The 22,727-nt window shown below is 35.2% G+C and overlaps 1 protein-coding gene across 3 annotated transcripts in view; it reads left to right on the forward strand.

Annotated features, from left to right (window-relative positions):
• RALGPS2 (Ral GEF with PH domain and SH3 binding motif 2) overlaps positions 1-22,727 on the forward strand; it is a 110,085-nt gene that overhangs the window by 26,095 nt on the left and 61,263 nt on the right. For all 3 annotated transcript variants that reach the window (XR_015798326.1, XM_007428766.4, XM_025166981.2), the window contains exons 3-8: positions 341-448; positions 5,536-5,586; positions 10,799-10,882; positions 11,320-11,409; positions 12,971-13,063; positions 20,148-20,274. Coding sequence is in view for 2 of the 3 variants with exons in the window: in XM_007428766.4 (XP_007428828.1) it covers positions 341-448; positions 5,536-5,586; positions 10,799-10,882; positions 11,320-11,409; positions 12,971-13,063; positions 20,148-20,274 (553 nt within the window). In the remaining variant the exon portion in view is untranslated. The remainder of the gene's footprint in view (positions 1-340; positions 449-5,535; positions 5,587-10,798; positions 10,883-11,319; positions 11,410-12,970; positions 13,064-20,147; positions 20,275-22,727) is intronic.

Consider the following 22,727-nt stretch of genomic DNA (forward strand, 5'->3'; position numbering starts at 1 on the left):
CAAGCAGTCGAACTTCCATTCAGGTGAGTGCCAGTCCAGGGCATCCTCCACGCAACAAACATGTACACAGTAGACACATACAAAAAGCCTAAAATTACATACACATGAAAGCTTAAAATTAAAAAGGACAGCGGCTCCGCAGCTCTCATCCCCCTGCCATCTTAACCAGAAGTCCTAATATTCCATCAGTTGCTCTTAATAAATTTTTCTTTTTCCTAGAAAAGATTTTCATTTGCTACTGAATTGATACAATAATATGCAAGTAATCTTTCTTAAAAACCACCTAGGAACTCCTTTAAAAAAATCTTTGCACTGACATAACTTATTTCTGCTTGGACAGAAGAGTAGCAGCTCAGAGTCATTAAGTGACAAAGGTTCTACTGAATTGAAGAAAAGCTTTGATGCAGTGGTTTTTGATGTTCTGAAAGTTACACCTGAGGAATATGCAGTAAGTAGTTAACTAACATTCGTAATCTTATAGTCTTTTCATCCTACTTTTGATAAATTGTAGTGTTTGTGTTTCTATTTTTCTTCAAAAGAATTAAGAGGGGACTTGGGGAATAATCTGTATAAGAGGAATACAAAATCCTATAGAAGTTACCTATACAGTGCATTAGGTGAATCTGTTGGGAGTACTGTATATGGGACAAACATTTTCCATCTTCATCAGTCCTGTCCTCTATCAGGATTAACTATTAATATTTGTAGGGTTAGGGTTAAGCTTCATGTAGACTTTCAAATCAAGTCTAAAAAAGGGTTTTCTACCCTGAGGATACCAACAATATATACTTTGTTTTTATGAAAATGACTTGTATCCAGTCTTACATGAGCAGAACATCATTTATTTCCCATCACCATTCTTCTTCAAAAGTACTTTTGAGATTCAGAGAGCATTCTGAATGAAATGGGAAATCCGTTATGTTAGTCTGGATGTTAACAATTCTTGTGTAGTTTTTGCTGTGTTAAGAAAATATATTACATATAGATTAGTAATATATATTACTAATATATTACTGATCCCTAGTGTTTTGTCACTACAACTGGCCTTGTTCATTATTTATAGCAACTATATTTTTATTTAAATAATATTATGCTTTTATTGGGTGAAAAGGAAATAAAGGTCTTGTGGCCTTTGGAGATTGTTTTTTGAAGTACAGCAAGTCAAGCTTCCTTTTTTTAGTCTTTTACCACAGAGAATTCTTACTTTTAAGGGCTCATTGGAAAAGTGATCATCAATATTTAATTAAGCACTGTTGTGACAGAAAAACATTTCTTAATTTTTCCCAAGTAGCTGAAACGTGAAAGCCATATCCCTTACTATGATTCAATGTATATATATTGTGGGAATAGTTCTGGCCCTTTCCACATGCTAAAAAAATGGATATAATTGCAACAGATTAAGGGCTATGATATTTCCATATTATGCTTTGTAAAGTGGCTCTTAAGGTTTAAAAGATTCCAGGAAGATGACAGTAAGAATTATCTCTTATCCCATGATATAGATAAGACAGGAAAGAAAAAAGACTTTGGGCAAAGTTGTCTAGTCAGGTATAACCAATGCATGTGAGAACTTAATTTCCTCAGTACAGAATTTTGTGGCTTGAATCAGGTATACTTCAAAATAGTAAATATATTAATAGTTGTCTCCATTCATTTATGTACACTACATAATGATTTCTTCTCAGAATGTCTAAAGCTTTCAGAGCGTAGGGTAACTGTTGTCAACAGGAGCTTAGCTTGGCCTTCTGTGTTAGTTACCTAGAAATAAAAGGAGTATGTGCCAAAAGGACATACTTGATCAGATCCAGTTATTTGGGGTGAAGCCCATCACAATTCCATTCTTAAAGTGGTTATTCAGCAAAGCTAATTCCTGATGAGGTTTTGGTCACACAGAAACTGAGTATCTTGTAAAATTGAAAATGAAAACACCAAGTGAAAATATAAACATTATTTTGAAATATATTAACATATGAATGGAGAGTCAGTTTAGTATAGTAATTAAGGTGCTGGCTAGAAACCAGGAGACCATGAGTTCCAGTCCTCCATTATCATGAAAGCATACTTCGGGCTAGTTACCTTCTGTCAGCCCAACCCATAACACAGGGTGATTATTGTGGGGAAAATGGGAGGCAGTACCACCTTGAGCTGTAAAAAATAAAGGCAGGATTTAAATCTAATAAGAAATGAAAATAAAAATGAATGCCAGCTGCAAAACCAGTAATTAATTAGATAAAGTATGCATTTTATAGTAGGGATTCTGTAATTTCTTTCAACTCTAAAATTTTAGAGATTTAAAAAATACTTACTTTTTCTATTTGTACATACAATTCTAGACAGGTTATAATATGTACACGTTAAAACATTCATTAAAACATTCCAGTATTAATCCTTAGAAAATATTTATTTCTGTCCTCATGTAAAATCTCCCTAAACTAACATGGTGCCTACAAAAGATTATTTTTTTATTATCAACTTCCTAAAAAATAGAAAGGTGATGGCTATTCACAGGATAAGCTGTTTCAAAATGAGGAAGCTGACAGTGGGAAAGCCATTATCTGGGTTCCAGCCACTGGATCTCTCTAGAGGTCGGCATCTGCAGTACAGATAGTCCTCATTTAGCAACTACAGTAGGGACTGGAAAATCCATTGTTAAGCAGGGCAGTTGTTAAGCGGGGCATCACATGACCACACTCAATTTTATGACATTTTTGTGGCAGTCGTTAAGTGAATCATGTGGTCGTTAAGTGAATCACACAGCTCCCCATTGATTTTGCTTGCTGGAAGCCGGCTGGGAAGGTCGCAAATGGCAATCACATGACCCCGGGATGCTGCAACCATTATAAGCATGAGCTGGCTGCTAAGCACCCAGATTGTGATCATGTGACCCTGGGGGCACTGTGACGATCATATGTGCGAGGATGGTCGTAAATAGCTTTTAATACTGTTGTAACTCCGAATGGTTGCTAAATGAGGACTACCTGTATCCTATCTCGGATAAACTACATAGGGCAGCACATTTTACCTGGAGAAGGTAGTCCCTAAGATTATAAGGCCCAAGCTATATACAGCTTTATAGGTAATGACCAACCATTTGAAGTGGGCCCAAAAGCTCACTGGCAACCAGTGGAGCTTCTGAAGTGTTACTCTGCTGAAGTGGTTAGCACCGGTCAGCATGCAGGCAGTTGCATTCCCTGCCAGTTTCTGGGTCCCCCTTGGGACAGCACCACATAGGTCAAATTGTAGTAGTCTAACTGACAAGGGCATGAGTCACTATATTCAGTGCTTCTTGGCCCAGGTACAGGCACAACTGGTAAACCTATTAATGTTGCCTGGAAGTTCTTCTGGCTATACCTTCCACCTGCTTTTCTGGCAGAAGCCATGAGTTCAGGGAAAAAAAAACAGATTGTGCACCACCTCTTTCAGGATAAGTGGACCTCATCTAGAACAATAAATGGAACCTCCACAAAAAGAGAGGGTTTCTGTACCAGCAATAGCCCCATTTTGTTGGGGTTCAGTCTTTCTTTTTCATGCTGTCCAGTCCCTCAAAGCCTCCACACATCAGATCGGGACTTCCATTGCATCTCTTCCACACATGCGATAAAGTTGTAAAGCTGGTATAATCAGCATATTGAAGATATCAGAACCCAAACTGACAGACGACACCCCCACCCCAGTGATTTCATGTAGTTGTTGAACAGAATGGGGGAAAGGGCTAAGCCTTGGGGTACACAAGGGCTCAACCATTCCTTCCCCAAGAACATTGATTGGAGTCACTCATTCAGGAAAGAGCAGAACCACTGCATAACAGCACCTCCAATTCTCAGTCCTCGCAGATGGTCCAGAAGGATGCCATGATCAGAAAGACTTGAGAGACTTAACAGGATGAGGAGATATATGCCACCTCTCTCCAAGTCCTGTAGCACTATACCCTGTCCATTCGAACAATCCTTGTCTTGTTGCCTAGGCATGTAACTCTTATATATGTAAAACTGGAGACCAGAGTATGTGTGAATTTTCAATAATGCAAAACAGAATTATTGTTCTCTGATGTGAAGGCACTATGAAGAAAATTGTTGGAAATTTTGCGGGAATTACTGCAACAACTTTATTTTACCCTTTTTATATCAAACCTGTTTTACTATCTTCCGTGGGAATTATAATATAGTCAGACAACAACCACGATGCAGTGTGGTTTCAGCTTCTCAAGGAATAACAGGCTACTGAATATGCTACTGAAACTATCTTTTTAATTAGTTTTAATATGCTAAAGCTGGAAGCTGATGGGAACATTTAACTCATTTATGAGTTTCTCTGATTAAAAACAATGCCTAGGTATTCATATTTTTAAGTTAATGATTTCTGTTGTACCCATTGCCATTGTTATCCTTGCATTGACTCTTATCATCCAAGGCATATTTAGAAGATTCTAATAGGGTGATAAAGAATGCATACAGAACCTGTGTTCTGAAAAATAAGAAAAGGAAATGGATTGAAATGAAAAACTCCACCTGGTTAGTAGCAAGGAATATTAGGACTGTCTGGTAGATTGAGAAGTTGAAAAGAACATCCTGGAAAAGGGGCAGTGACAAAGCTCTTCCTTACTGTTGCCCAAAAAATTGTCTGAACATTTCTATGTCTATAAAAGAAGTTGAGCTCACAAGTAGAAAAAGTCAATTTTGCTTTTTAATAGATTACATTTTTAGTGTGTTATGAGGCAAAGCAAAACTGAAACCACATTTTCCTTTTAATCAGAATGATTCTATACTGTTTTATAACACATACTTAAATATCTATTGAAATTAATGATGAGGAAATGAAACAGATATGCCACTTTTGATTGCAACTCTGTTATTGGTAACTCCTGGTTCTGCCTTGACTTACAAACGTGCCAGAGATAGATGGCATAGACAGAGTGCTAATAAAAGTCCTAACAGTTAGGTCTTCCTAAAGGACCTTGTTCTCTACAAACCTGTCCGGGTGGAATTGACTTTGGATAAATCTATCTTGCCAGCAACTATTTAAATGGGAATAAAATAAGTCCAGGCTTGTAAGGCAAGAACAAAATCCTCTCCAGGTGTCTAGTTTGCAAAAGGAATAACCAGCAAAGATTTCTGACTATAATGACATATTACATTTCTTTATAAATAGTTCTATTAGCAGGTGGTAGCAAAGTCAGTGGAAACGAATGGAGCCCGCAACGAAATTTGTTCCCAATCGGCTAGAATTCTTAGTAATTCTGGTTGATCATTCTGTGCAAATTGTGAAATTAAGTTATACTTTCTCTTTTGAGTTGTCAGTATGTAAGCTTCTACTACTAAGGTGTGCTTTCCTGATTTTTTTTCTGGATTGTTCTCATTTCTTCCTTACCCTAGAGTGATAATTGTAATGACTCACTGTAGGTAGGGGAGCATAAAGGTGGCATGCTGTTATTTTGCTAGGAATTGTTCTAGCATTAAATAATCAAAATGAACCCAGTTGTGAAATACGTACTTTGAAGGAACATAATTATTAATTTTCTTGTAACTTTTGTTTAAGGGCCAAATAACACTCATGGATATTCCTGTATTTAAAGCTATTCAACCAGAGGTGAGTGTTCCCTACAAAACGTTATATAATTTGATAGAAAACAGGTTCCAGTTTTATTATAGTGTTTTCCATATTTCATAACTTTTAAATAGATAGGTATAGGATGTTGTGCTTTCTGTTTGCTTTAATAGGATTGACATATGAATGGCTAGATAAATAAAACATTTATTTAATATTTAATGGAATAATTAAATGTATTTTTGCTGTTCAAATATTCTTATAGCTTGTATGGAGATGGGCCTGTGTAGGATGACACAGTCCAAAAATTAATTTTAAATAAGCACTGAGTATAGCAATAATTTGGCAATGTCATTAATATCCTTCATGCATGGCCAGAAATATTGGTGTAAGAGTTTGACACAATGAAACATGAGTTCCTTTTGTTCACTTCAAAATTAAACATAGTAAGAAATCTTTAGAGCAATCAGCTTGCTCCAAAATTCAGTGTAATAAGAAATGGTTTCCAACACGTCACAATGTATAATAGATCAAGGGGGAAGGGTTTAATTAGAGTGACAACATAGGTACTCTTTGTTGCAAAATTTGATATATTTCAAGTAGAATGAGAGATCTGTTGGGGCAGAAGCTGAGGGAGTTTTGCTGTACGTGGTTAGTTGTTACGCTAGTCAACTAACATGATACCTATGACTTCAACTCAACCCTGGCAAGATGGAGTGGCTTTGGGTCTTTGGCTGGGGGGGCCTGGGTGATATGTCATATTTGACTCTGGATGTGGTGGCACTCCCCCTAAATGAGCTAGTGTACAATTTGGGGGTCCTCCTAGACTCACAACTCCTGCTCAAGGAATAGGTGGCAGGCATGGCTAAGGGGTCCTTTGCACAGATTCATCTTGTGTGCCAATTGTGTCCTTAGACCAGGAGGAGAGGCCATGGTCACTCATGCCTTGGTCACTTCCCACTGCAATGTGCTCTACATGGGGCTGCCCTTGAAGACCACCTGGAAATTACAACTGGTCCAGAATGCAGCGGTGTGTGCAGTGATGGGTGTCCCTAGGTTTGTCCATTTACAGCATTATTACATGGCTGCATTGGTTCCCAGTTTCCTTCTGGGTGCATTTCAAGGTGCTGGTTATTACCTTTAAAACCCTATATGGCAAGGGACCAGGTTATTTGTAGGACTGCCTCTCCCTAAGGACATCTGTCTGTCCTACCAGATCAGGTAGACTGGGCGTGCTCCTAATCCCTTCCCTTAAGTTTTGCCTTCTTATTGGACCTAGGAAGCGTGCCTTTTCTGTGGCAGCCTCTGCCCTATGGAATATGTTTCCCCTTGAGGTTCAGCAGGCTCCCACCCATTTAATCTTCCGAAAAGCACTTGAGACCTGGCTTTTCACTAAGCGCTGGAATAGGGTGAGATGAGCTTGTGGCCTGCATGGGAAACTTTAGCTGTGGTGCAAGGTCTTATGGTTTTAATATTTTTTTATTATAGATAAATGTTTTATTTTTTGGTTGTGAGCCGCCCAGAGTTTGGTACAAAATGGGTGGTTATATCAATGTTTTAACTAAATAACTAAATAAATCAATTACAAAATTCTGAAGATTGCTGTCCTTTGATCAGAAATAATTGTTGTCCAATTTGTGCCATCTTTTGTTCTTGCTTTTATCATTGTATTTTATTGTTCTGTGAACTGCCCAGAGTTGTTGGGAGTCAGGCAGTGTAAAAACATTGACAAATAAATAATTGTAGGTGACAGCAAAGTAAAGAATCTTTCCAAGTAAATCATATTTGCTATTCTTTATAATGTAAATACACATAATGTTATCTCTTGCAGCATAAAAAACATTATGCAGAGCTCTAGAAGAATAAGATTAGTAAGAAAAAGAAATTAGAGATAAGAGAAAGGAAAAGGGAATTTAAATTTAATTTAAACCTACACCACTCACTGTACCTCTCCATACCTTTATATCCTTGCAAACCATTTTTGTTTCACCGCATCCATACCCTGATTCATGCAAAAACATATATTAGTAAAATCACAATCTTTCTAATGTTTTACTATCCCTATTTTCTCTAGTGATGTACAAGAAGGCAAGATCACTGATACAAGGTTTTTATGCCAGTTTTCCTAAGTGTTGACCTAAGAAAGTGATCTTAGACCATAAGGGCATTTTGTGAAGAAGGCAAATCTCATAAGAATTTATCCAAAAATTACATTTCAGTCCAAATTTTCTCAGAATCTTTTCATATAAAAGGATGTGATGTAAACTGAAGAACATCATAATTCTCTTTGAATACATCTGCAACGGAGTTTGCAGTCTAGGTTGTTTACCTTTATTGATACTTTTAAGAAAAATAAGCATAAGTCAGAGAAGTTAACATTGACAAGAGGTTTATTTTTTTAATATAGGGTGAGAAACACTGTGAGCATCTTAACAGATACTATAAAAACAAAGGATGACAAATTGCTTACCAGTGCAGCATTTTGTTCATAGCTGCTTAAGTTGGAAAGGTGACTTTACAGCTTCAAAGGACCTTCTTCACAGCAATCACTTATTTTCTTTTCTGCATGTGGCAAGAAAACGTACCCCACCTTAACGATGCTGATTCTGCTTTGCAAGACACCCAGGGTTGATCTGGGCTGTTCTGGCTACTTAAAGATTTTTTGTCATGTTTCCCATAGCAACCCAGGTGAAGAGAGCAGGGAAGCTGGAGTGAACTTGAAGAAAGCTTTAATTCCCCCATCTCTTCAAAGTGTCAGACATTACTTGGCTTTCTTTGAGTCACTGCCTTGTAAGCTGGGGGTGAGGGAAGCTGCAAACAGTTTCTTTTCTTTTTATGTGGACTAGAGGATTAGGTGATTCTTAGTGTTTCAGGACTGTCTTCATTTCCCTCGCATACACATACCTACACAGAGACACAGTCTTCAGCCTCATGTTCCTGGTACCTACCTGTAGGCATTGTTTAGAATGTATATTTGCCATGTCCTCCACTTAAACCACCACAACATGCAACAGTGGTTTCAGCTACAGGAAAAAGTGTCTGATTATAAAATTGCTGGCATGCTGTCTTTTCACAATCAGAAGTAACATTAGTTTGTTTAAACCAGCCAAGGAATGGTGGCTTGGTGGACTGCAGCTGTTTATAACAACTGCTCACATTTTTTACAGATTCCAGACAAATTCTAGGAATGTGGATTGGAAGGAGAGGTGCTAGCAACTTTATTTCCTTTTTGCCTGCAGTGGGGATGAAGAATGTTTGCTTGCTTTAGGACCAGCTTGTGAAGGAGCTCGTTAAATGCTTTTTTGCACTCTCCTGTTGGTCAGTTGAAGAGAGAACACTAATTGGCTTATATGTTCCCTTGTTTCTTTTCTGCATTCCAAGATCTACTGAAGTGAAGATTATTGTTTCACAATATTTGTGTTGGGGATTTTAAATAGTGCTATGTGGCAATGCCCTTATTTGATGTGAGTGAATGTAACTTTGTAACTTGCTTTCTCCAATTTTGCTGATTTTTAAGAAATTCAACATATTGAATTGAGCTATTTTCCAAAATTAATCCAGACAGTCAGGAAATAATGTAGTCCCTATTGAAAGCTATTGAAAACAGGTGATTAAAATTGTTTATTTAGAATATTTGTTTGTTTGTTTATTCAGTTGATTTATATAGCCACCTATCTTGACATATTAGTATGTTCAAAAAAAAAAAAGTATGAATTTATCTCCTGTGACCATCTAATGCAAAATCTCTCCTATAGAAACTCACTATCAGTCATCTGAGGATAGAAGGGGCAGAATTTTCTTTTCAGATTTACAGATACTTAAAGATTGCAGCAAAATGAGATATGGAGATGTTTAGACATAGACAAATAGTAAAAAAAAAAAAAATTGGGCTAAAAACAGCATATTTTGAATTCCTGCTGATTTTGGGATCCAGTCTTCAATTCTCAAATCTAGTACATGGTTCCCTTTTACCAGAATAGAAGCAGATTATTTTGCTTAATGGAACTGTAAGCATTTAGGCACTATACCAGAACAATTTTAATTTGACAGTTCAAGATTTTCAGGGTTATCCCTTACCTGATAACTTTCTCATATTAGGTAAGTTTTGGTATATGCTCTACCCTACAGGAGGTAATTAAAAATAAGAGGCTATTCAAAAGAACAATGGTGCTTTAATGCTTAACTATTGGAAGATAAACAGTTCTTCAACAAGCTTCTGTATTCTTTCAGTGATCTTACTCTCCTCTTGCAGTTCTTCATGATTTCCCCTCCATTCTCTCCTTATTTTATCTTGTCCTTCCTAGTTTGAAGAGTGTTTCCAGTTCTGGATTGCAGACAAACTCTAGACTATTCAGGCATTATGAATCTGGAGCACTGATCAGGTGAGCACATGGATAACTCCTGCCTCAGTGTTGCTCCACTGATGTTGAGTCCTTTGAAGGTATTCATGTGTTCAGCACAAATGTCTACAGGAGAGAATTTTCATTTTGTTCCACATGAGCCAGGGTCAGACAGTTCTGTCTAGTTATCTGTGCTAAATACATGAATGCTGCACGAAAACCAACATCATTTCAGTGACATTGATACAGGATGATACTGAGCTGGAACTCTAACGGGGTAAATACTCCAGTTTACATAATGTCTGAATGGGGCTACCTTTACACAGTTAATATGTTATTGAAAAGTCTTTTTTTTTTCAAAACAAACTCATGAGGATCAAATGAAGTCAAGGTTCATACAGAAGGCAGCATGTTTTGGCTTCTTGTTATATAAGAATCAAGTTAATAATAATACTTATTTACTAACATACATTGGCTGAATACATTAGAAAATAGCAAAATAACTTGAGAATATAAATGGAAAAGTACACAATTAGACTAATTTAAGTATTAAAAACAAGGTTATACAAGTTCAGATTTCATGTTCTCTATTACACGCTTAATGAATTATCTCCATTTAAAAAATACTATTTAATGGAAATTGTAAATAAAACAAAGTAAATGCTATTATGCTTCTGCAGACTCAAAGATTCCTGCATTGATAAAGACATGGCATTGTTCAAATTATGTTAGAATTCATAGTACTTTTACAGAAAACATGCCCAGAATTAACATTTATATCTAGCAAATCAGCCTTACTGGTAATATTAGGAAAAATGTAAATAACATTTTTTTCATTAATAAAAGAAGAACATCACATTTTGTTTTGGAATCTGTACACTTACATTGAATTGTTTCTTTCATTGTTAAACTAGGAACTGTCAAGCTGTGGTTGGAATAAAAAGGAAAAATACAGTTCAGCACCAAATGCAGTTGCTTTTACAAGAAGATTCAACCATGTAAGTTTCCAGGCTAACTATATATCATAAAGTGGTGCGATTAATAAAACCATGTGATCTGTTTCTTTTGTCAAAGTCTTAGCAGCCTTTAACAAATTTTGTTCTGTTAAAGCCAGAGATATCTCTATACTCACTTCTCCCACCCCTTACCCCCACCCTGGATGATTTTGCATAACAAAAAGCAGAGTGAATATGTATCACTATCTATCTGAATGAACAGAATGAATCTCTGCTCAACTGAAGTGTGAGTGAAATATTATAATAAGGGATTAATTTGCATCTTTTTAAGTGATTATGTTGCTAAATAAAATAAAGTATTTCAAGCGATTTTATAATGTGAAAATTATTGACTGATTATTTCAGTAGTTCCACATTTTAGTTACACTACCACCACTTCCTTTTTGTATATATTTTAATATAGATCTTTTTGTTTTCAGGTAAGTTTTTGGGTTGTTAGAGAGATTCTTCATGCACAGACATTAAAAATAAGAGCTGAAGTCCTAAGCCACTATATTAAAACTGCTAAGGTAAGAAAATCTTTAGGGGAGTAGTTTTAAACTTTAAAATTCCATTTCAAAAACCTATTATAATTTTGGTTCCATTTACTTATGAGAAAATTATTATTGTTATCATTTATAGAAATTACAACTTACGATAGTGATTCCTGATCATTGTATGAGAGTTGTAGAAGTAGTAAATTATGATATTGCTAATGAGTTTGTATCTTCCTCTGAAACTGACAGTATATATGTTGAACCAACCCCAAATTAATTGCATTTGTAAATAAGTATGTGTTTAAAAAATGCACAACTTTTTCTGGCTTCTACCTTTTGAATAATGTATCGGAAAACTTGATTTGTTGGTTGCAAGCTTCTCTTGAGCACATAATGCACTCAACAAGTGTTTTTTGATGAAGTCATCGCTCAGAGTCACTTTGTGTGAGATGGGCAGCTATAAAAATGTGATATAAATAAATTAAATAAATTTAAAAATCATTAATAGTATTAAAGTTTGCTCATATAATTTATTGTTATTGATGTCTGTTTCTTGTATTTATGTAACTTGTGGGCTTTTTATATATATGATCAGTCACCAGAATATTTTATTTTATTTTACTTGGTTTACTTTCATTTGCTGGAATTTTAAAATTATTTTTTATTTGCAACAGGTTTTTTTAGATTTCATTTCTTATGTCAATGTATTTTTGTTATCAGAGTTCTTCAAATAGAAATCTGTAACTTCAGTTCTAATGGTATAACAGATAGTTTATAAATAAATAATAAATTGGTAGAGGTGTTAAAATCTGAACCATAGCTAAGTGAACAGATAGACTATGGCAGATTCATGCTAATACTCTATATTTTTGTGTTAATTTTTCTCCCAACTTTGTTTCTCTGCTTTAAGTAATATTAACCTTAATTAAAAGGAGTATAAGGAAGGAGTGTGCTGCTGATCTCTTAACCTAGTTAAAGAAGCAGTTGTTCACTCTGCCCTAGGCCAAGCTAGGTTACACACAAAGATTACATTTAAATATTTGTATGCAGAGGGGCATAAATAGGATCTACACTTCCCCATGCCCCTCTTGCCCCCCAGACCCTAACACTACCTAATATATTCCCTCAAACATTTTGGGGAATCTTGGTGATAGAGTGGGTTGTTGCAAGGGGCTGAGGGGAGAGGAAGTGATTATAGAAGAATTAGCAGAGATGCTTTCTGTTCCACTCTCAATCAATGCTTCTCTTTCTCCCTTCTCCCCTGTATCAGAAAATACTCATGTCAGCAAAATCTCTCAACCCTCAAAAGAACATTATTTATAGAACCCAAGGGCAGGCAGAGAGAGAGAGGGTTTAAAAGTTTCTGCTTGGATCCAGCCTAACCTAGATTGTATGGAACAGTATGGCTGTGAAGCTTTATAATTCACTTCAATTTTATAGTTCTTTGGCGGTTATATTTTGGCTGAATTATCAGTTATCATTTGGTTGTGTCCTTTATTGTGCTGTCCTCTTAGAACATTGTTCAGAGATTGATGATTTAACTACAGTAAACAATTACCTGATATTGAGCTTCTTTTTCTGTTCTTGTCCTCAGAAACTTTATGAACTAAATAATTTACATGCTCTTATGGCTGTGGTGTCTGGATTGCAAAGTGCCCCCATCTTCAGGTTGACTAAAACATGGGCGGTGAGTGAATTACTCCAAATAATTGGTTTTTTATTAATGAATAGTAGAACATCAATTATAGAAGGAGCATGCCTAGCTAATGGATTCTATAGGCATCTGTGATATAAAGAAACAAAAGAAGAAAAGAACATGAAGGGATAGATTGTAAGACAAAATTTGTTAAAAATCTGGCATCTTTTGAAAATAAGGATAAGTCTGTTGATCATCACCGTCAAATGCTTTCTACTCTAAGAACAACTACAGTAAAAAAAGATTTAATCAAATAAGCCAATATGATATATTTGGATTCAGAAAACAGATTAAAGACACAAGAACTGCTCCATGAAGGAAGGAACTACAATGATTAATGTATTTGCAAATAACTGGAAAGATAAAAAGCAATCTTAAAAAAGGAGAACTATAGAGGAAAAAGATAACAGAATTTGAAACACACAAAACCAAGATCACTTATTAGGTCATATCTGTAAATTGTTACTGAAAAACGATACAGGGACAATAGATTGAAAATTGCATGATAACATAGATTCAGAATTTCAAAGAAGTAATTACAGTGGATCGGGGAAAGAGCTATGGAAAATCAATAAATTGATTCCAAGTTTTTTAATTTAAGGGAAAATTGGCATAAAATGTTTTATACATGGTATATAGCTCAGTTGATGATTGCCAAGATGGACAAATCATTTAACAATAAATGCTGGGTATGGTAATCCTAACAAGCAACAATCTATCATATATGGTGGTCATGCCAAAAAAAAAAAGTCAGAAATACTGGAAAGATATACATGAAAATATTAAGGAATTTTGAAAATAAAATTTGAATTGAAACCCCAGATACTTTTGTTAGGAATGATCCCTTAGAGTATATATGAAAAATATCACAATTTATTAAGATATATGCTGACAGCGACAATAATCCATTTGGCACTATATTGGAAAAGAGAATCTTTGTCAACGATACAAGAGTGTGAGAATACATAGCAATGGAGAAACTGACTGTATATATTCAGAACAGATGTCCAACCAGATTTAAGCAGGAATGGCTCCCTTACATACAACATATTACAGCAAGGCAAGCAAAGACATTTAGAATATGGTTTTTGAAGAAAGAAGTTGATTTTTAAAAGTACTAAAAAAAATGATTGAATTACATATAAACAACAGTAAGCAACTATAAAATTTTAAGCAAAGTATAAATAAGTAGTAATCGGTGGTTGAGAAAAAAAATTGAAAGAAAGGGGGAAGTACATTATTGAACATTTTTTTTACAATGTATTTTTTTTCACAACACTATCTTTTTGCATCACTGTACTTTTGTACAGTGTTTATGCAGTAATAAAACTAATCAAATACTTTACAAAAAACAATAGCTTTTTCTTCCTTAGTTACCAATAAACATTGAGAATAGAGCCATATGTGACAGTAGTGGTTAGGATGATCATTTATATAAGGGCTGTACCAATTTTTTTTTTAATAAAAAAAATTATTAAGTTTCAAACAAGAATAAAATACAGAAAGACATCAAAAGAAAAGCAGAAAAGAAAGGAATAGATAAAGAAATGTGAAGGAGAAAGAGAAAAAGGAGGAAAGAAACAGAAGAAAAGAACAACTTCTGACTTTCTTCGGTACAGTTATAAATAGAATAATACATTAACTTCTTACTCTAATAATATCAATAAAACACAATATTTCTATAACAAAAACCACTCTAAATATCAAATCTAAAAGTCAAAATTTCATTTCTTTCAGTTACAAGCAAAAATCCCAAAAGTTATTTCTGAATAGAAACAAAGTTAAAGAAATTTATACAGACATATTATCCTAAGGACCTTACCAACATTTGAAGTATCAGTTGATCTATCATTATTAAACACCTATTTATTTTCTGTAGCAATAAAATCCATAAAACATTATCATACTATTCCAATCCAAGAATAAATTCCAGTATTAGCAATCCAAAATCATAACTTGTACACTTTAACCTTGGTCCCATAAGTCCACTTTAAATTCCTTTTTCTTCTTTTCAGGGAGCTTGACATTTAATCTTTTCTTCAAGTGAAATCTCAAGTAGTGATTTCCTATCACTTTGTCCTTTTGTACCATCAAAGGTGCTTTCAAAGGTTTAATAAGTCCTTCCTGCGCATCCCAAAAGAGAAAAATCTCCAAAATACTCTTCTGCTTTATGGTCTGGATATTGTCAAAAATTTCTGTTGTAACTTTGGGCTTTATAAAAAAACTCAATATCTCTAGGCTCAAAATAAACTAAATCATCCAGCCCTCCATCCAAATCCAGATCTCTTATTCCAGTTTCCTGTTCTGAAGGTTGCCTTACTTCACACCGTGTAACATTGTCAGTATTCTTATTTTCAATATCCAGTTTTGTTTGCAAATCAATATCAGTATCAAATCTGTCTAGTTTTTTCTCAAAGACTTCAAATTTAGTTTCTATCATTTGTAAAATTCTAGTAGTAAGATCTTCCAGTAAATGTGTAAGTGTCTCTTTAAATTCCCTTTGCTGAACTGCAGCCCTAACAAGCCTTGGAAACAGAAAAAAAAAAATGGGTAAAAAGCAAGGTCTCAGAGTACTTTTGTTTAAAAACTCCTCCAATCAGCATTGCAGCAAAATAAAAAAAAGCAACTTTCCGACAGAAATGTTTAACCAGCAATCTCAAGCTTCAGTCTCACAAGTACAGATTTAAGAAAATTGACTTTATAAATTCCAAAAAACAAATTCACTTGTTTCATAGAAACACCCAATAATTCAGCCCTTCGAATCTTTGCTCAATATATAAATCCCAAAGTCCAGATCATTTTTTTTAAAGTAAGCATTGAAAATATGAAAAGCACCAAGAAGATACACTTACCTGTTGCTGAAAAAAGCCTCTCTTCATCTGAAAGAGTAATAGACCATTTAAAATGTGTTTTAGAAATGGGGAGGTCAGCTTTAGCATCCTAAATTTCGGCTACACCACAGCCTCGAACAGGATGGAAAAGCCCAGTCTCCCAGCTGCTCACCGCAAGTTGCTCACAAAGACTTCTGCTTCGGGGATCCTCACAAGAGATGGCTGTCCGGAGAGCATCTATGTTGATTTCATGGATTCTCCTTTACATCCAGAGAATTCTTCAGGCTACAGGGATCCTGCCCTAGCCCCCACAACTATGGCGTCGATTCCCAGACAGAGGAATCAGTTAAGCAGCCATTAGTCCTCCACCAGAAGTCCAGGGCTGTACCAGTTCTTCCAAAGAGGTACTTTACAATGTACTGTATAGGAGCAAAGCACCAAATCAGTAGGTCAGCTTACAACATAGCTGTGTGAGTCTGGAAAAAGATATGGCTGCTTTATTGGTTCAAAGATATATCTTTATATGGACTTCTCCATGTTGTGAACTACCTTTTTCATTTGCCCAGCCCTACAGTATACGATAAGAACTTGTTTGTGTCTTTAATAATTTTATGTACCTGAATATTCTGTTGCCCAGATTGATTCATTAGTCTGCTGAAGCTTGCAAAACTAGGCCACCAAGAGGAGTGCTACAGGTACTTGAAATTGAACAAGAGTCAGTTTAGCCAATATGATGCTTATGTTGATACTTTGGGGAAGGAGCGGGGATGAACTTTGTCCCTGAATCAATCAAGATTAAACCTTATTTCTGGAATGCAAATACTCCCTTCTTTTACTGAAGAGTGAATTAGCCTGCCTAAAAGAATTTCTTCTTGACAATTTGATGGAGCAATTTATCTACTATTCCTCTTCACCAGTGGGTCAACAAGAGACATGGTTGTCTTTGCATGGTCCACCACTATTGGCTTCTGAACTTCATGACCATTAGAAATCACTGTCCTCTTCCCCTCATTTTAGAAAGGTTGCAGAAGGCACACAGGTTGGATTTCAGGGAATCCTACAGTGTGATTCATATGAAAGAGGGTGTCAAGCCCCCTGTAGCTGGCCAACTCAAGAAGAAACAAGAATCACTTGGATTTCAGAAAGGCATATTTAATATTAGAGTAAAAACATAATCCAGGCAGACTTAAAGCAAATCAATTATGGCAGAGTCTTTTTGAAACATTTCTTTCCCATGCCCTCACCTTCACCCCAGGCTGGGTTACCTCTTCTTGCACCCACTAAACTCCTCCTCCCTCACCTCATTCCTGCAGTCTTTCACAGAGGGGCACAAACATTTAACTGCTTTTGACGCTCATTATGGAATACACAGTAATTCCACAGTAAAGTTTGAATACACAGTAATGAGTTATAGTTAATGAACACTCCAACAGTCCCAACGTGAGATTAATGCATCACATTTTTCCTGACATATTGGACAAGTCTACTGATTTATTCTGAAGATCGAGTTATATCCAATTACACTAAACAGGTTTATCCATGCAGCCCATACTCCATTTGCGATAGTCACACAAACGTCCTGGTTGGCCTTGCATTCCAACTTCAGAACCTACCAATTTTTTCAGATTGTAGGGGGAGGGAGTCTGGTGTAGGAGAGAAAGTCATTGCAGTTGGACTACTACTGTCAGAGGGAATGGAATCCCTATCCAAAGCTGCAGGGGAAAGTTTTGAATAGCAGAGGTTAATTAAAGAACACATAACCAGAAGAGAAAAGGTACAAGGTGTTTTAACTTCTCTTTTCCTTGCCTACATGTTAATACTTTATACTTATTCTCCTCTACTTTTTTCTCCCTCCTTATGATATTACAAGAAAACTCCCAAAATGCAAGACAGAGATAGCCCCAACAGTGGCTCTGCCCAAGGGGAAATCCCTGTTGTGGTCTCCCAACCCTCTCCTCAGCCAATTTACAGATGGAGATTGCAAGCCTCCAGTCGTGTGATGGAATGCCTAACAGATCTTGGAATGCAGAGGAGGCAACAAAACAGTTAAGGGAGGAAGCAGGGCTGTTTTAGAAGAGATTCTGGAGTCCAAGGGAAGAGGAAAGCAGAGAAAGAGCTCAGAGTAACTGTCTTAATTACACTAAGTACAAAGTATGTAGGAAAATAACTTTATTTTTTTATAGTTAAATTATAGTTAAAATTATAATTGCAACAATAAAAACTAATATAAAATAAAAGAATAAAAAAAGGTGCAGAAAAGAAAAACAGAAAAATAGAAAAGAAAGAAAAAATAATACAGTAAAGAAAAAGAAAAATATATAACAAAATGACTTCCCCCTTCATCACAAGTATAAACAATTTTAGTAACTTACCACCTTCTCTTAAAATACAACAAATGATCTCTTCTTCCCATATCCCATCTCTTATCTATAAACAAATCCTTAAAGACTTGTCATTTCAGTTCTGATGTCAGCAAGAGTCATTAAGGGTTACTGGAGATAACAACATATCTATTTTAACCTCGATCAAATAAACCCAACTTTATATTCCTTCATTTTACTTCTAACAATCTTGATCTTTAGTCCCTTCAAATACTGTCCTAGAACTTGAATTCTTTTCATTTTTTCTTTGTCTCTTCTCACAAAATTCTTCAAAGCTTTAACAATCCTCTTTTGTAAATCCAATATAGGAAAATCATCCAGGTCACTCTCTTGGTTTGTTATTTGTATATCCCTTTTAATTATTAAGACATCAGCCGATATGTCGAATGTTAGAATATTTTGCTTCATTCTATATTTGTAAGTCGAGTTTGAGTGTTCTTTTCCTTTAATTGTAAACTTCAGTTCCTTCTAGTTCCCTGTAGTGTCCAATTTTAAGTCTTCTCTTACTTTTTATTAAAATTTTAAAACACAAGCATTTTCCCATGGGAAGGATTCTTTATAATTAATTCCAAAACCTTATTTCAAATTTATCTGGACCCTTAATCCATTTGTAACTTTCTAAAATAAAAGTTTTAATCAACCTTTTGCTGTTTATCCCCCCCCCCACCAAATTTTTAAATCCTTAAACTTGTATTTTAAACTTCTTTTGGATTAAAGAAAACTCACCCAGTGCTGTAAAACCTGTGAATCCAAAGGTTCCCAATAGCTGAAAAGCAGTTAATGAGCAATTTCCTAAAGTTATGGACCCAGTGTCTTCTCAAAGGTGCTGACCATGGTTTGAGCAAGATGGCTATTCCCTCATCTCCCAGAGCTCTAAATCCACTGGAGACTGCTGTCTTGTGGTTTTTTTGCAAGAAGCAACTGTCTGGAGCACTTATGGGCAATCTCAAGTCCTCTCCTTGTCCAGAAACGAAGTATTGAAGAGCCGGTCTACTCGCCAGCTCTTTATTCCACTGCGGTTGTTGGCTCCACAGTCCGCCATTTCTTCCATAGAAATCCTATAGGAAAATAACTTTGGTAGGCTTTCAAGATTCTGTTACTTTACCCTACTAGCAATAAAGATCTTTCCAGAAATCCAAGTGATGCTTGTTTCCTGAGTTTGTCAGGAATTCAGTGCTTGAAAGGTAATGGTGCTTTGTGAATGGTGCTGCTGCTTCTCTGAGGCATCATTTCCCCCTCAATAAATACTCTATTCCTTCAAAGGCCTCTAGGACCAGATGATGCCAACATCTGGGGAAAAGCAAAACTGTTCTTCTGAAAATATGCTTTGAAAGATTGGAGGATTTTCTGTAGTCAGAGATATAAAGAGAAGAGAGAAATTTTGATAATTTATCAGTTTATATGGCCTCCTCATCACCTTCAGTTAGGTGTCTCCATTAGATTCTGATGCATTCAGTATCTAGTCCATTAATTTTCCCCCCAGTCTTGTTGCTTTGGGGTATTTGGCATATTATCTGTTGGCAGTTTACGATTGTTGATTTTGCATTGTATTTTGACTGTGTTGTGAATACATTATTGAGAGAGAATGGATAAATACTTTTTAAAATAAAACATGGGGGACAAATTTTTTATCAAATTTGTTACTTTTTGAACTTATTTTAAAAATCACCACCAGAATACTACAAATTTAATATGCAGGATAATGAGGTGTGTTTGACTTCTAATAGGTTAAATGTCAAGTTTTCTTGTTGATCAGTTGTAGATTTTTCAGCATTTCATTTTGTCTTATAAAAAACTTAAATATTTGAATAAAAAAGGATATCTTTTATAGTAATGATTTTCTGTTCTTTATTTCCCCAAAAGTTACTGAGCCGAAAAGATAAAGCTTCTTTTGACAAACTGGAATACGTAATGAGCAAAGAAGATAATTATAAAAGACTTAGAGACTATATTAGTAGTTTGAAGATGACTCCTTGTATTCCTTATTTAGGTAAGATAAACACTTTAATTTTTTTAGTTCATTAGAATATTGCTATAGGCTGCAGTCTGTGAACTTAAAATTGGAAGTTTTACCATTGCTTGTTTCTGTTTAAAGAAAGTATCTTGCGACTTAAGTTTACAATTCATTCTCTGTTCAACGTGAAGTAACATCATAAAGTTTGTGTCACAAAGCTGATTTAGTCAGTTTGACCCCCTAACTTGCTTATGGAGGCTGCTGATGATCAGGGCTAAGGCAGCTTCACCAGTTGAGGTTTTCTTGGTTGTTTAATGAACCTGTGTTTTTGGATATGGTACTTTGAATTTTTGTTATTACAGGTAGTCCTCATTTAACAACTATTCGTTTAGTGACTGTTCAAAGCTATAATGGTGCTGAACAAAGGGACTTACAACAGGTCCTTGCACTGACAACCATCGCAGCACCCCCGTGGTCATGTGATCGTGATCCAGGTGCTTGGCAACCAGCTCTCACAACGGTTGCAGCATCCTGGGGTCACATGATCGCCATTTGCAACCTTCCCAGCTGGCTTCCGGCAAGCAAAATCAGTGGGGAATCACATAATTTACTTAATGACCATGTGATTCACTTAATGGCTGCAGTGATTCACTTAATGACCACTGCAAAAAAGGTTGTAAAATCGGGCACGACTCACTTAACAACCGCCCCGCTTAACAGTGGTCCCTATTGTCACTAAGCAAAGACTACCTGTAGTCACGTTCACAGAAAATGTCTGGACTATATAACAATCATGATTTTGCATATAATATTTTTAAATGTCTTTGAGCATAGGCAGAATACTTTTTCTTTTACATTGAAAAATGTGACATGACAAGTAGGCGTGTTAGGAGTTCAGTAGGTACAATATTTTAATTTTAATTAAATTTCAGCAGTCTAAAAAGAAAAAAGCAGGAGGCTAATTTTTTTACCCCATCCCTTTTGTGACATCATCATTACTGCTATTATCCTTGGGGTGAATTTTGTTGTTGTTTTCTTTTAAAAAAAGAGCACTACCTTATTTTAGATATTTCACACTGCTTCCATATTGCCTTGCCAACGCATACAGTGCATTCGGAAAGTATTCAGACCCCCTTCACTTTTTTCAATTTTGTTATGTTGCAGTACTGATACTACTACTATTAATTTACAGACATTTCTTTTTTTTAATAATATTTTATTGAAATTTTAAAATTACAAAGTTAAAAGTTAGAAATGAAAAAGAAAATAGAAAATACAAATTATAAAGAAAAGGAAAAGAAAATATGGTATAAAGTAAAGGAAAAAGAAGAAAGACATGAAAAATAGCTTCCAATCTATCTCTGGTCTTAAGAATAATAAGAGTGTCATAGGTGCTAGTTTTTAATGCATTAAGTAGGAATAATTCTTTTTCAAAACATATCCCATTACATTTATAATCTAATCTTCAAATCCCCACGTAAGCTTTGCCCTGCCTGCATTTTGCAAATAGTCCATCAATGGTTTCCATTCCTTAAGGTAATAATTATTTGATTTTTCTTTTAATAAACAAGTCAGTTTATCATTTTCTGCCATTTCCATCAGTTTTAGCAACCATTCTTGTATTGTTGGCAGTGTCTGGGTTTTCCAAAATTGTGCATACAAAAGTCTTGCTGCAGTAATCATGTATTGAGTAATTCTGATAAGATGCTTTCTGATTTGAAAGTCCATTATCCCCAACAGGAATAATTCTGGTTTAAATGGAACCTGTATTAGTAGTATGCTCTGCATCAAAGATTGTATTTGAGTCCAAAATTTCTTTGCAATTTTACATGTCCACCACATATGGTAGAATGACCCTTCTTGTTTGTTACGTTTCCAACAAATGTTGGAAATTGTCCCATACATCTTTGATAATCTTTGGGGTGTCATATACCATCGATACAACATTTTATAAAAGTTTTCTTTCAAATTATAACATAAAGTAAATTTTAATCCTTTAGACCACATATTTTCCCATTGCTGCATATGTATATTATGTCCAATATTTTTTGCCCATTTAATCATACATTCTTTAACTTGTTCTTCAACCATTTCTTCTCTCAACAATAATTTATACATTTTTGCTATTAAGTGCTCATCTGAATTTCAAATTCCGATTTATTTTGTTCGAATCCAAATTCTTTTTTATCAATTTTGAATTTTTCTTTATATTGCATATAAGAAAGCCATTGAAAAGTATGTCCTTCTAAAACCAATTGCTCTTTTGATTTGATTTTATATTCTCCTTGTTCTTTTTCTAATAAGTCTTTATATCTCATCCATTTATTTTTATCTCTTGTTTCAGTTCTATAAAATGCTTCTTGTATAGAAGTCCACATTGGCATCTTAGGGCATAAAAGTGGTCTGCATTTAGTCCAAACTTTTAATAAAGATCTTCTAATATAGTGGTTTTTAAAGTCCACATTAACTTTGACTTTATCACAAATATC

Source organism: Python bivittatus, unplaced genomic scaffold (assembly GCF_059951505.1).
Source record: "Python bivittatus isolate LINGU-HERP-01145 unplaced genomic scaffold, Pbiv_v1 ctg000700_np1212, whole genome shotgun sequence".
NCBI classification, from domain to species: Eukaryota; Metazoa; Chordata; class Lepidosauria; order Squamata; family Pythonidae; genus Python; species Python bivittatus.